The sequence below is a fragment of the Ruditapes philippinarum genome, unplaced genomic scaffold, assembly GCF_026571515.1.
Source record: "Ruditapes philippinarum isolate M1 unplaced genomic scaffold, ASM2657151v2 ctg413_1_1_1_1, whole genome shotgun sequence".
In the NCBI taxonomy this organism is placed as follows: domain Eukaryota; kingdom Metazoa; phylum Mollusca; class Bivalvia; order Venerida; family Veneridae; genus Ruditapes; species Ruditapes philippinarum.
This window is the reverse complement of record NW_026867380.1, coordinates 156,328-172,715: the sequence shown is the minus strand read 5'-3', so window position 1 is coordinate 172,715 and position 16,388 is coordinate 156,328. Positions and strand designations below refer to the sequence as shown.

At 31.3% G+C, this 16,388-nt stretch overlaps 1 protein-coding gene across 6 annotated transcripts in view; it reads right to left on the bottom strand.

The window, feature by feature from the left end:
- Positions 1-541: 541 nt before the first annotated feature.
- The window catches only part of LOC132735897 (hemicentin-1-like), a 44,206-nt gene continuing 28,359 nt past the window's right edge, over positions 542-16,388 (bottom strand). For 3 of the 6 annotated variants that reach the window (XM_060722924.1, XM_060722925.1, XM_060722926.1), the window contains exons 15-20: positions 9,182-9,310; positions 7,906-7,927; positions 6,850-7,037; positions 4,499-4,642; positions 1,565-1,600; positions 542-962 (exon numbers count right to left, since the gene is read on the bottom strand). In XM_060722924.1, the coding sequence (XP_060578907.1) occupies positions 787-962; positions 1,565-1,600; positions 4,499-4,642; positions 6,850-7,037; positions 7,906-7,927; positions 9,182-9,310 (695 nt within the window). In that variant the 3' untranslated portion in view covers positions 542-786. The remainder of the gene's footprint in view (positions 963-1,564; positions 1,601-4,498; positions 4,643-6,849; positions 7,038-7,905; positions 7,928-9,181; positions 9,311-16,388) is intronic. The other 3 variants (XM_060722927.1, XM_060722928.1, XM_060722929.1) reach the window with 3 other exon arrangements.

Below are 16,388 nucleotides of genomic sequence, written 5' to 3'. Positions count from 1 at the left end.
GATCAATGCGCTTTTTTTCTATTTGTTCACTACAAATATTGAAATCTTACCATTCAATAACAAGTCACATGACCGAGGCAGTGAAGGTAATTCTACAACATGGTAACTGACAAATGATTTGGTACAGTCTCAGAAATTGCACAATAACATATTGTTTTGTCTGTTAACATTTCAGATCCAATTACTACTGTATAATGATTCAACCTCTGAATACAACATCTGTAACATTTTCGCTATTAACCATATGCTTCCTTTGTATGCACTGCACTTATAAATACTGTGTATAATTTACACTACACATACGCAAAGTATGTCTTTCCTTCTGCATTATCCATTACACACTTTCATTACACATTTCTCAGTTATTCATCCAAAATTTTCACAACATTGGAAGACATTTTATTCCCACAAGACATCACAGTATTTGACAAGTAAGAACACTAAATTTCTGTAAGATGTCTGAATGAAAACACATAATAACAAAGATAGAAGAATAAACAGCTGCCTTTATTTCTAAATCCATAGTCATGGTTTTCTGACGTTTGTTTTTTTCTCTAATATTTAGAGCCATTTATAAATTAGAAATGGCTTAAAAAAACACAAGTTCATGCATCATGCAAGATCACAAAGTTCAAGGTTGTTTGCTTTATTTTTAGAGAAAAAGGCACGAAACAGGAAGCACATGAGAAAGGTGAAGGTCATCACGATATTGAACATTTCACAAGACTTGAGGCAAGAATGCTACAACGGCTTTCCATAGAAAGTACAAAAATTAGGAAGTTGGAATCAGACGACAACTTCATATATAACCTTTTTAGGTTTTGCTTTGTCTGGCGTTGAATAGCCGCTTTCATTTCCACTTCCAAAACTTCCGCCTTCTTTAGTGTGTTCTTCCGGTACCCCAATAAATTGCTGCGGATCTTTGGTTGGTGTGCGCGGTGAACCGCCATTAAATGATAAATCTGAAATAAGAATAACATATAATATTATATTCTCTGTTTTAACAAACAGTTTGAAACACATTATCATAAAATATAAAAACAGATTGAAATTTTTACTCTAGTCATCAAATTTCTTTAAACAGGAACTGAAAATTTCTCTACATCTGTGTTTTTTTTGGACCATCTTAAGATTATTTCTTACACATTGTGTTTTACTGTTATATGATCAGCTCTTTAACCTTTATACAAAATGTAATGGTTATAGAGGTAATTTATATGGGTGAATCTGGAAAATCTTATACCAACAGTAAGTATCTTAAACCCTTATCATAGTAAAGTAAAATTAATCTCTACAAAATTACACCTTTTTTGTCATTAAAATGTAACTGAATATCTTTCAGTTTCAAACAGCAGCGTTTTTACAAATAGCTTTCTCCATTTTTTTTTAAAGATGTTTTGACGCTAATTCTATTTTCATCAACCAACATAGGTGTAAAGCTTAATGACAATATAATCTGCTCAAGTTATATTTTGTGTTCAAGTAAAAAATTAAAGATGCTAAAGAGATTTTTTTCTTTGAAATATCAAAATATAAAATATGTATAAAGGGGGACAACTCTTACCTCCTTGTTTTTCACTGTAAAATGGATCACTTATATCTGTAATGAAAGTAGAAGAACAAAAATTACATTCACAAAAAGCACACACAAAGGTAACATGAAAGAAGAGTATAATTATCATAATAAAAAATAATGCACACACAAAATAGGTTAAATTTTATAGCTACAATTTTATGACTATGCATGACAACTGACATAAACTATGTTGTAAATGAGGAAATTAACTTTCACTCCAAAAAAATGCTTGAACCAGGGATAAACATTATCATGCACAATCAAAATTTCTGCAATATATTTTCTAAAAAGAAATGATTTTTGAAAATTCACTGTAAATTATTTTATTATAGACTTTTTTTAGATCTTAATTTTGGGAATTACAATGTTTAAATGCAAACTTATACAGCAGCCTGTAGGCCGAGGCAAGTTATTACTGCCGCTATCATTTAAAGAGTTAAGCTAATGTATTTTATATCCCGGCAGAGCATTTAAAATTATTTTCCAATCAAGCATGTGTATCATCAATTATTCAGACACAGAGACTAATTCCCCACCAATTCCTATTACATCAGAAAGTTTCACCGATAACAAGACATAATCATTACAACTCTACAACAAAAATATCTGCAATATTCCTTTGTTTCGAGCAGAAAAAAAATCCAAAAACGTTATTACAACGTTCATTTACTTTGACGGAATTCATTACAATTTACAATACCCTGTCTGGTACTTGGGGAAAAGCAAGTTAAGAATTTCCTCATTTTCTATAGAAGGATAAAGGCTCTAGCTTGTAGATTAAAGTTGCTATGACTTAGGTTTAAGTTCATTAAAACATAACCATTATACCACACTGGCATCCAACCTTATCTACAAGGTTGAGCTATAAAAATTTAGAACTTGATTTCTTTATCTAAATCATCATAAAGAAATAAGCACCCAGGCCAGGATTTATACTAGAGTCTGCACAAACAAACTTGAGACAAAATTTCGCTTAATAACAGCTTCATTTTAGTCTGCTGTAAGGCCAACCTTGAGCAAGACTTAGGTAAACAAGCATTTCTTGTACTAGTATAGATCTATAAATGATTCATGTACATCAAACACCTTCCCTGTGCCAAAACATTTAATGAAGTGTGCATCAATACACACATACAGTCAGTGTAGCTAGGAGTTATCTATATTCCACTTGGCAACAACGTATTGCAGCACTGGCAGACAAAACCCCATCTCTTATATCATTATACCATCATAATATCAACCTGTGTGCATTACATTCCCAGATTATCATAGCTTGTAATATAGACATAAAGACCTAACCCAATTATATATCTCTGTATGTAATGACATTTAGATATTAATCAATGACAATAATAACAGACAGTTAATGTTAGTACTGATTCCCTATAATACAAGTCTCTTTTACTTGACAAAGTTAGGACATATTTGTCTCAATTTCCATATATAGAACTGTATTAATGGACCTAAAAGCACAATGTCTGACTATGAATCCTCCCATGTGTCTGCAATATGAAGGGGAGCAGTTATTATGTCCCATAATACATTTTGCAAACAAATATTAGATTTCCCGCCTTTCCAAGGAAATAGGAAAACTGTGATTATGTCTTGCTACAAGTAAACATATAGTTTATGTCAGCTTATTTCTTCTCTTTATTTGACAAAGTAAGCAAAAACGTTCTCTCGGGAGAAGTAACATTAACACTTTTTCATGACAGTCCCATTCTCTACTGGTAAATGCTATAATGGGATAATAACACAATGATTTATATAAAATACTGTGAAAGTATATACATTTGATTATATGATGAATATATGATTCATACAACTTGTTTTAAAGTAGACATAACAATATAACAGTGCAGTCAATATTGCTGTGACCTAATCTACTTTCACTTCATTTCAAACTTGCTACATGTACCATATCTTATATAAAACCATGCTCTGGGATAAATTTTAGTCAAAGATATCACATATATTCTGCCATTCTTGTCATCAACTTGTTTATATCATTAATGCACCCATAAGTACAAGTGTACTAACAAATTCAAGCTTTTCGTAAATTTGCTTCATGTAAGTTAATTAATTACCTTCCTTGATTTAAAATGGTATTTTTCCTATTAATAATCTCATTTCAAGGTTATTGTTTCAGACTATGATATTGTATGGCACCCTGTTGCATATGTTCTTTTAATATTCTCTGATTTCTAAACTTTCTGTCAAAATTATGACCAAAATCATGATGGAATATAACACTGAAGATATTGCCTTTTTACTGCAATATATAAATGTTCAAAACGAAATAAATAATTGGTTGACCTGTAAAGAACTGCTGATAAAAATAGAAAATCCAGTTTTATCAAATGTTTATAACCACAAACAGTAGAGGAAAGTGGCAGTAATGTGTTTATCTCTGACCAAAAAGATATCCCATGATAAGAGAAGAACCTATGAAGATATTCTACATGATGGCTACATGTTCATGTGTATGTTATTAGATGATCTGTAAAATTTCAACCTGGAAATTCGCTCCTCAGACACTAAAATTTTTTGTTTAAAGGTTTTGATTTCAAAATGTATTTGTAAATGCCAAGAAAACTGTCTCTGAAGAAAAATTTCAGTTTCTTTTTGCTGTATATCAGTACTGTTTATTGTTTTCTTTTTTGAACAGTCTCTTGTTTATAACTGGGATACAGAATTTCCAGGTTTAATGGGAAGAGGAGCAATTACAAAACAATACCAAAATCACTATAAAAGTATAAATAAATCCTTTTTTTATCAATTCAATTTTCAAACCAATGTATCCCCCTTGATTTTGTATTTTCTAAAATTAAATCTTTTAAGCTTATATCTTTTTTGAATGTCAATGATATGATTTTGAATTTGCTCCGCAACATTTACAATGGTATGAAATCATGAACTTACTTGCATTACGCCTGTTCATTTCAAATTCATATTGTTTATCATATGATTGCGAGTCATAGGACATGTCACCCATGGGATAATTGTCCCGGGGGTTGCTTACGTACTGGACCGGATAACCATTTCTATTATCAAAATGAAGGCCATCTGAAATTCAAATTTCAGGGGAGGTTACTCTTACTGACAAAATCTATTTGCAGGTTTTTTTTTTTTAGACCAAATATTTTTTTTAAAAAGCTGTTTTACATTATTTAAATGAATCATTTAACATCCTGTATTTAACTTTAGGGTCTGTATAACTTACGACAAATGACGATGAATTAATTATGAGATAGCATGCATTACATTCATTTATTTTAAAAAGGCGGTTTCCGAAAAAAACTTCAAATTGCAAACAACAGCCTTTAAGATAAAAGTTTTATCATTCAATCTTTAAAACACATTGCTGTATTAATGCAGTCAAGGTAAAAATAAAAGCAATTTCAACGATTAAATAACTAAGATTGGTTACATTAGCAAAGCAGACTATTCTGTAATATAATGTCTCATACTTGGAGACAAATACAAGAAAAGTTAGTCAAAATATGAATCATCTTTTAAGTTTCTTCATTTAAAATCCTTTAAAATTTAAATGACCAAAAAGAATTTGAATTACAAATAAAGTTTAATTTCTGTCAAAATATTTAAAATGAAGGGTATTCTACTAATGCATAATTTTATAGCTTTTAAAACACTAGTATTGAAACTAAATAACACATTTTTTTACAAATATATAGGTTTTAATTCAAGTTTCTAACAATATATTAAAATGCTGTTTTAATTTATTAAAATAATTAATAATTTAGTAGAATATTAAATATCTCAAAAAAGATTATGCTTTAATTAATTTAATGAATTTTTGTCAATATTTCTTAATATGTATGTTGTTTATAAAAATGTTCCCTTATTCCATTTCATTCCATACCAAAACCAAAATTGGGGATGCAAAATAATGGAACTAGCGTATATTAATATTTAATGCAAAATTTTATAACTATGGAGCGCCTTATGGGAGTGCAAGCTTTATAATAATTGAAAGCTGGTTATGTAAATTTCTGTGTACCGTGGGATGCAAGTCGCAGCCTTCGAGCATTGCAGGATAAAAGCTGGGATTAATTATACATGCCGGCTATATAAACTAAAGCTATACTTATTCTAATATTTGAATACTAGCAATGATGGGCCTGCCTATAGTGCCAGTCCTATGTGATAAAGTCAGGCCACCATGTGCAATGTGTACAGCCTCACATGCCCATTCTTTACTGATGGCTGATCAATTTTCCTACTTTTTTGACAAGTTTTTAAATTTAAAGCAGGGCAAGCTGGTTATATTAAGTTGGCAGGCTTGAAAATAATGATTATAATATGTCACTATATAGTTTTTTGTTTATATTTCAATTAAAGATGAAAACAAAACTTTTGATGAAGCTATTTTTTTTGGATTAATTAGTATGCAAATTTATTCATAATTCATTCATACAGTATGTATGTGAAAAAGATGTTAATGAATTCTCATATAAGGACAGGTGTTTACTAATTAGGCTAATGCAAGCAAGGTCATGATGCGATATTATAACACTGACAAAATTTTAACCAAACATATCTAGTTTTGAAAACATTTCATTTTTCCGAAATATTCCCAAAATGATATTGATGGCAACTTAAAGAAAGCAATAGGTTATTGAAAGTGCAGGACAGGTGACGAAGAAAAGAAATATTGTAGACAACATTCAGTATAAGTAAAGCAGACACAAGTCATTTACTTGCAGATCTGCTTTTAAAAAGCATATTTCTACCTTTGTATTTCATGCAAACAAATCTTTTAATACTTAAACACCTGTATACTGAATGTGGATTATTGTCTAATGGATATGAAAGATAAGAAAGTGGACCAGAACCTTGTCAATCTGGAAGAATTTTGCTCTTTTTATATGATCAAGACACATACACAAAATGATGATACAATATCATTCACTGACAACAATGATACATTGTGATGAGGTAATGATTTAGGGTTGAATGGTTCCTTAAGTATAATGATTTTCTGCTTTTTCTGCAAGATTGTTATTATAAGATGTAACAATAGGTTGTTAGAAAAGACACAAAGTTTCTGATGTAGAAAAATGTATGATTTTATAAAAGCAACAACAGTCTATGCAATTATATAATAACATGGAGTAAGAAGCACCATGCAGGGTATCTAAGCAGTGGTTGTGAAGGGGGAATGTTTAGGTTAGTGTTGAAATCAGGGGTGACCATTCTGTACAACATGTTGGCAGGCTAGGGGGATGCCGCCAAATATCTAACCAACTTACATGATATATTGCTTGTAGCTAAACTAGCACCGTTAGTATGGTTTGATGAGTTGTTAGTACGCGTTAATGTTCCTTGGTTACTAAAATTATCATGCGTTGTTATTCCTAGCGTTGTCATACCTTGGTTATCGTAGGTGCGAGGTTTCTGGCTAGGTATTGCACCGTTACCTTGCTGCACTGTTCTAGGACTGTAAGATAAATATAACATTAGTAATGGGTTACAATATAGCTCTACGAATATTGTCTAAATATGAAATTGATAAATACTCATTTGATACATTAAATACTGTCAAATACTAGTATTAAGTTTTGAAGTTACATTGATGGCTGAGGTCTTAAGGTCACATTTCAAGCATTAACCAAGTACCTTTGAACCAGATACACTCATTTCACATCAAATGAACATGATTTGAAATTTGCACACAAAAATTAATCTTGGTTAAACATTTTTTTAACGATTTTCCCATTGTCCACACAGACAGACTTTGAAACAAATTCAAAAGAACCAAATTCTGATAGAAGAAAATAATACCATTTAAAAATCAATCCATAATTCTTTATAAATGAAAAAATCTTTTAAATGAAATGTTACATCAATACAATGTAGTGTCACTTGTATTAAGAGGTAGAAGAACCAGACAAAAACAGCTTAAACAGCACATGGGTGTGGCTCTCTCTCTCTCTGTCAACAATCTGCTGCCACTTTACTCTTACGTAAACAACTCTCTCACTATAAAATAACTCTTTAATACTTAAATACCTATAGTTGCTCTTATAGTTATCCAGTTTGTTTTCTCACTAAAACACCTCCTTTGAAAAAGCCACTTTTTTGCTATCAACTCACTAATTTATGAAAGTTTTTCTCATTTTCTATTTGCAGGTAAAACACAGATTATAGAGAAAATTATACCAGCAATCTCTGGCAACAGAAATCAATAAGCCTATATTTTCAATGAGTAAATAAATCAGGGCTGGATCTTGATATTCCAAGTATTACCATGACAAAAGTGATATTTGATATTGTATAAAATAATGACTGTAGATCACACTACTCACCTGTGAGGATCATTGGTGTAATCTGAAAATAGAGAAAAAAAACAACATTTGTTATAATACCAGATTACTGATTATATCAAAAATCTACTCAATGACTGTGGTTTTACTATACATTGTACTTGGTTATATCAAATTCTGATTAAATTGTGATTGATACTGTAACCATCTGTCAAAACAACCCTACCTGCGGTAATTGTCCACTTTACCTTTATAAACTGTTAAAAATCAGAACTTTAAATCAAATCAAAATAATGACTTCGTTTGATTGGCATGTAAAAACATTTATATGTATGTTATGATCTGTTTGTTACTGAAGATTTTAAGCAGTAAATGTAAATGTTCCTTAAGTGAACTAGCTCTTAAATAATGGACTTGCTATATTTTACATAGATGTGCCAGTTTTGAACTGTTCACTTGAACTGAAATACTTGTGCATATTTGAATTACAAAATTCACAAAACTACAAATTTTGCATTCTCAAAACACAGAACCCTAGATATGTGTTCTTTGAGCCATCCTTAATGCAATAACCAGCTGATTTACAAACAAACTGCTAAGTTAACTTTAAAGAGAAACATCTTTTATAGTTATTAGAGTTGGCTTTTCACCATGATGTGGGTATGCCAAAGACTTGGATGACTTTCATTAATGTTATATTAATGACAGAAGTATGGAAAGAAGTATGGTCTATGAGTGAATGTTTTATCACACTGTGATGATAATATGCAGGAAGAAGAATAACCCTAGACCATGATTTACACAGTCATGTTAGTTTATAAATGACATGGTGCATTTAATATTCAAAATAGTTAACTGAAATCTATTCAAATATGTAATACAGAATACTGGTAACTGTAAGTGGTAACTTACAGTACAATTACAATGGAACAATTACTTGTCATTTCTTATTTTACATTTAAAGACATATTAGGCTGCATGCCTCCAGTTGAGCCAGAATATAATTATCAAGATTTCAAGAAAAGTAAAGATTCAAGATTCAAGTAATAGTTTACATGTTATGTGTGATTAAAGACAGATATTGGAGTTTATCACCATATTTCTACTGCATGACTAACTCAGTAAGGGCTGTTATTGCATATTTTGACTTTATTTTGATTGTACATGTAAGTGTTGTTTGCACTGTGTTAATTACCCTTTTTATAATAATTCACAATATTTTACTTTTATAATTATGTATTTTCAAAAATTTTCATGAAAATTAGCACAAATCTGAAAGCATTTAGCTTCAAGGTAAAGGGGGGTAACGGTTACTTACTTTTATTTTTCCGTCTTCGTTTAAAGATGATACAGACTAGAATTATAAGTAGAACGGTCAGTATAGTAGCGCACACACATCCTATAATTATCACCTGCGTCTTCGTCAAATCTGGCGTATTTGGCTCGTCTGAAAATACACAAAAAGACGTTATCAATATAATGTCATATTATGTACTTTTTTGCACTGAATAAAAGTTGAGTTTGAAATAAGTAAAAAAATAATCTCGAGTATCAATCATTATAAATATTTGCAAGAGTTATATATTTTTGGTCATTAGAAGGTGTTTGCATGTAAAGATGTTTCAAGACTACAGATTGATAAGAAAGGAATGAATTTGGCAAGTTATCCACCTAATACATTCAATTCAGTCAAACAATATTTGAAACAACCCTGTTTCCCATACACACATGACTGAATGATTAATCATTAATACACAATGCCTTCTTTCTGAAATTGAGCATCAGGTACATGTAAGAAAACATGGGTAATGGAATGTGCAATCAATCCGACAAGGTCAAATACAACTTCAAATCGAGGGTAACAAACGTGCATCAATTATAACAATGTTCTGTACCAAAGATACCCCTACAAACAGCTAAAAGTAGTTTATATACAAGATATGTTAAAGTAAGACATGCCTGTGTCAAACATAATCATAAGTTATGTCAAGATCTTATGTCAATAAAAACTTTAACTGTCAGTCCATGTCCTTCATGTCCATCAATCTTCACTGACCAACACAACATGAAAACATTTACAAGTTTACCAGGTAAATATGACACGACAATTAATCACTACACAAAATCAAGACAAAAAAACCCTATTTATAATTTATAATTCTGAATTTAAAATAAATATTTACAGACCATATTCATTACAGGCTGTATAACGTTGGTAGCTGAACTTTTTTGTATTTTGATACTGAAATTCCTTAAATTAGAAATGGACTGTTCTATATTCAAGGCAGGGCTAAACCATCATAGAAATTCAACAGTTTAAGGGGTTGAAATAGATGTCTTTTAATTATATCAAATACCAGAAGTTACAGGAGCAAGTTCATGACATGATGTATTTCCTTAACTTATTCATCAACATAATTATAGACCATGGTGAAGAAACTTACACTGGGAAAGTATTGTTGTGACTAAATACAATCTGACCAAAGTACACACTCCTACAGAGTGGGACCTGAGTGGCTTTTAAAGTATGATATGATTATAATCTGTCCCCGAGATTGTGGGCGAAGTAGTACTACAACCCAAAACTCCCAGGTGAAGAGGTTAGCAAATCAAACATCAAGTCAAAACATTGCCCCTAGTCAAAACACATCAAACTAAGAAAAACTAACTTCTTATCATCCAGAATTTGAAGACGTTCAGGAACAAAATTAACAAATTGAACAAGCTGTTCTCAGTCAAAATTTAGGCAAATTTAATTAGGAAAGATCTTGAAATGAGCAAAAAATCTATACTGATTAGGGTATTTAACTTTCTCTGTGCCGCTGAGCCGAGTACTGGAATTTTCTAGGAAATCCCAAGCCGTTTTTAATTAAATGACTGGTTGCCATGGTAACTAAGGAGCTTCCATGTAAACTGTCACACCCGAATGCATGTCAAAATTGTAAAACATGGAAAAAGTAGCGACAGTAACACATGTAACATTCAATGCCTCATTTCCCAACAGAAAAAAAATTAATGAGAACGGAAAAAAGATTTTAATTCATGGAGGAGGGAGCTGCTGCTATTAATTATAACAGTTGTGTGAAACTCGGTTTCTTTGTTCTTGACTTGAAGTAGCAAAACCTATTACACATGATACATGTAGATGTAACTATATAATAACTGTATAGATCTAGAGTTACAGCCATAAAATGTAACTAACTATCATAACAGAATCTAAAGCCACAGTCATAAAGAATTATATTGTTGGTTTGATTTGCAGCAAATTCACTAAAAAGTTTTGTAAAAACCAGTTCTACCAATTTCTTGTGGTTTGAAATATTCGTCATATAGATTAATATGATATGAAGTAGCCATGAACGGAAATCCCAAGCCGATTTTATAAACAGAGAGACATAGATGACAATATGATAAGATCGATTTGAACTGTAATTTTGCACTGATATATCAACAAGGTTATACACTTCATCGAACACGAACCAAAACTTGATAAAATATAAAACGGTTTTGTTACGATAGGTAACGCTACGTGTAAAATCATCAAAGTGTCTAAAACGCAATGATATGACATAAACATACTCATCTTTCCCATGAAATTTGAGTAAATAAATGAACTTCAACAATGCAAAACTTCTTTGTCACAATTTCACTGTAAATGTATTTCGTAACATTTTGCAGAGATAGAGCTGAAAAGCTTTGAAAAGCTTTAAAATGCTTGCTGGTGTCATCTTCAATCATTGAAAATATATGAGAAAATACTCATTACATAATGAGAAACCTTACTTTATTACCCTAAATACCTGAAATGGACTTGTCATTTTTAGGAAAATTTTCAAATTTAATCTGACTGGCCAATATTGGAGACCATGATCAGACGACAGGGACGTGCCAGCTAATCTTGGTCTTCACTGTTCGCACCTGTAGATTGAGTTAATGCTAACAGGCTAAATGTTAATGCAATTTTTTCTTGACTATCTCCATATGCTTCAGAACTATGCTTCATTCAATGTGAAGAGAATATCATATTATAAATACACATTCTACCTAATTATACTACTTACAGGAATTTATGATGTCTGTTGAAAGAGTTGACAAGCACAAAATATAATTGCTAAATGATGAGTTGAAGAAAAACAAATATTTTAGCAGTACTACTGTATTAAGTCTGTAAGAAAATCAAGGAATAATGACCATTGTGTTCAAATGGAAACCGTTTATAAATATCCTTAAACTTTCATAAAAAAAAATTGTAGCTGTCCTTGAATAGATAATGAAGATATATTACCCAATAAACGCCACAAAGCACAAGTAAAATTGAACAATTTGTCTCTAAAATGTAATTACGCTTTCATATTATTTAAATTTCACGCTCACATTAGCAATATTTCTGCTTGGCGACAAAACAGAATGGAAAATGTCCGTTAACTGAAGACAAGTTGTGACCCAATATTCTGAAAGAAGAAATTTGTTATATTTAATACATTTTTTCTCAATGCCCCTGCTGAACCTCTTCACTAAGCATCAAAGTACTTGAAGTAATACTTCTACTTTATGAAACTTTTAAAATTGATATACCAGTCAGGTGAGTGAGGAATTTTTCTAGTGTACTACAGATATGGAAAGTGAAATCCTATGTATTCCCTCTGATAAGAGTCCACCATTGTCCAGCAATAGAATAAGTTAACAGAGGTCAAATGTCGGGTTTAACATAGTGACAACATATTGGGTCAAACCTTTTTGGCAATTTTCATCACATAGTCACTGTCATAGATATATAGCTATAAGATGGGCTTGAATACCAATTACCATAAAAAGTGTTCCATTTATGAGAATCAATAGGATATTAGGATATTACTATATAATTATCACATTTAAATACATAAATTCATTATATGGTAGGAAGAATAAACAAACAGGCTTGTCTTGCATTAAACGTAACCATATTTTACTACAAACCTGATCTTAATCAAACAAAGTTTTCAACAAAACCCGCCAAAGCCAATCAGTGACTCATCAATATATTTTAGGTCATAATGATTTTAACACAACTTTTTTTTTCAATCAACTCTTGAGATATGGCTTAGATCGATACTTCATAAAGGACAAGTATACGTTTTTAGAGTATACGTTTTACATAGGAAATGAACGAGTCCTTTCAAACACGTACTTCAAACCACTTTTATACGAAAAGTTAAAACTCTGATTTCCTGAACTAGTGCTATTTAATTACTTGTACCAACAGAATGAAACCATTCAGGAAAACCGCCCCATTTCACATCAATAAAACTTGATCATTTCTTTCAATGTATATAAATATTAATGTATACCAAAGTCTAACATGAAATGAATGGTAACAAATAAGTCAATTTATTGAAAAAACATGACACTGTCAATTGGCTGGGTATGATATTGATGCAGCATGAAAACTGTGTTATGTGCTCTATCTTTCTGTGTACTCAGTCTCTATATCTTTCTGTGATTACTTTCGGCATTGATTGCAAGGCTCAATTTGTCAATATTGAAAGTGAAATCAGTGCAATACCTGATCAAATCAATTAAGACAAAGATAAAATCAAAGATAAAGGGAATTAAGGAACCTAACTTATTAAAATTCCTTCAAAGATTATGAAGACTTTCAACTTGCAATTCTTTGTGTACAAAATTTATATTAAGGACTTCTTATTCTACACGACTTCATTTTGCCACAATATAAAAAATTCACTTTAAAAACAAGGTGACACATTTGATTGTCATACTGTACAAACACAGACACCCTTTAACATACATTTGATAAAATAAAATATTTTATCTGATCTTACACAGTGTATACAACTATGTTTGGTCAACCAGCACAAATATAATGCACGCCTTGTGAATCCTTGATGGACAACCTTTTCATGTCCCCTTTGGCCATCTTATTACCAGTTTACAATATATTTGCATAAAAGCAAACTCGACTATGTCAATAAATTGGTCTCACTTAAAGGACAGCAAACCCACTGATGTTCATGTATATAGAGGAGAAATCAAATGGTCAAAGAAAATGAAATCCCCGATGATGTCCATGTTCATGTATATAGAGGAGAAATCAAATGGTCAAAGAAAATGAAATCCCCGATGATGTCCAAAGTAAATTGAGAGAATTAAGACCCGGACAAAGGGTCAAGAAACGCCTGCTTGAGCAGTCGCAAGCATCTGTCACTAAATTTTAAGAATACAAGTATTATAGTGATGACCACTATCAATCATGACATTTTTCATACTTTTACTCCTTCAAACATGAACGCGCTTTCAAATATGTAATTTCTGCTCAATAATACACAAGCACTAAGGACAATCACTAAGGACAATGCATGAATTCATGGCATTTTTCTTACTTTCACTCCTTCAAACATGTAAATATATAATTTCTGCTCTAAAATATACAAGCACAATCACTTATAACAATGCATGGATTCATGACATTTTTCATACTTTCACTCCTTCAAACATGAACATGCTTTCAAATATGTTATTTCTGCTAAATAATATACAAGTGGTAGGACAATCACTAAGGACAATGCACGGATTCAGATTGTAAGAAAATTGATCAGCCATTAAAGTAAGCCTAGCTGCTGTACTTATTCTCTGGTTCACAAGACAGCATTGTTGTTTTTATACTCTCCATTTCGATTAATGGTTGGTTTATGTGAATTCGGGTATTTTGATGAGGAAATATTAGCAGATTTTGTGACATTTGGCAATAAAATTGTCACAATGTCAAGCCATGGTTAATAAACTTTGCATGGCAAAATTCTTTGTTGCTATAGCGATATTGTAAGTCTTTTTATACCAAACAATGATTAAGGTATAACATTTCTAATTAAATGCTAAAAGAGTAGAAGAAGCATATGGGGAAACAGAACTTGAGGAAGCCAACTTAATGCTATCATTAAAACAGAAGACACTGACATGATTTATCCCTGCAACAAAGGTGGACAATGTTGCAAACAGTGTAAATACTGCACTGTCGATTACAGCAGGTGCACTTTTAATCGTATGGAAGTAATTTGACCCTTTAAATTGACAAGATATTAACATGACACAGCAGTAATTTTGTTTACCTGCGGATTTATACTTCTGATAACACCAAACAAATCCTGCAAGGTGTGTGACAGACCTAAATTAAACATCACTATTTTGACTGTTAATTAGAAACTATCAATCAAAATGGATGATTAACCATCTGTTGTTACAAATAGCCATTAAAGAATTGCTAATAAAGATTTTTAAACATAATAAAGCAAGTTTGCAAAAACTGTGTCCTCCCACAGTTGATAGTTTTAATAAACAGTGAAATCATTTTAAAAGACATGTACATGTATGCATATTTTATTGATATATGTGTAACTGTTCACGGGCATTACCAACTTACATTATAGACCCTAATAAGGAACAGAAATTAAGTTGTTGCATAGTTTTTAAATTATGAGCCACTTCTACCCACTTGAATATCCTGTTAACATTCTTTATTATTATGATGTATCAACGGACTTGAAACATGATGTATAGCATTTGCTAGGAAACAATGAATTTCACTTCAATTGATCAATCCCATGATGACTTGTGCCATGAAAATACTGCAACAATCATACAACTGTTTCATGCTGTGAAGTAACTTGCTACTTCAATTAAAATACTACACTAATCATAGAGCTAAATGCTGTGAAGTAACTTGCTACTTCAATTACAATACTACACTGATCATTGAATTTAAATGCTGTGAAGTAAGTTGCTACATCAATTGAAATACTACACCATTCATAGAGCTGCTTAATGCTGTGAAGGAACTTGCTACATCAATTGAAAATACTACACCGATCATAGAGCTAAATGCTGTGTGAAGTTACTTGCTACTTCAATTAAAATACTTCACTGATCATAGAGCTTAATGCTGTGCATTAATTGAAAATACGACAAAAATCATAGAGCTGCTTAATGCTGTGAAGTAACTTGCTACATCTGGTAAAGCTTGAAACTTGCAAACTGAACATCATATTACTTAAAGATGTGAAGTAACTTTCTGCAAGCAAATCATAGAGCTTTAACTGTGAAGTAACCGTTTTAGAACTGTAAGCTAAGATTGTTACTGTCTTCTCGAACGTAACAGATCTCAAAGCTGTGACGTAACTTTCTCCTAGAAATCATGGGACATTGTTAATTTAAAATGCAAAATTTCAAAAAAGTAGGTTCTTGTTTAATAAATAAATCTATGAAATTTTGCAGTTACAAAGTAACAGAGTAACACAGCCTGTTCTCAGCTTGAATAATTTGATATAACCAATCAACAGATAGATTAAAAACAACATGAAAATAACCAGTCCTCTGATGACCATTTAGTAATCAAGTCCAAAACTTCTGATGTATCTATACAGTGGTGTGACCATGAGAATTATGAGCATTACTAATAATATTCGTGTGAAACACATTTTAACATAGCCCTTGGTAATAACCGGATCAAAACAACATTTATCCATACAATTATA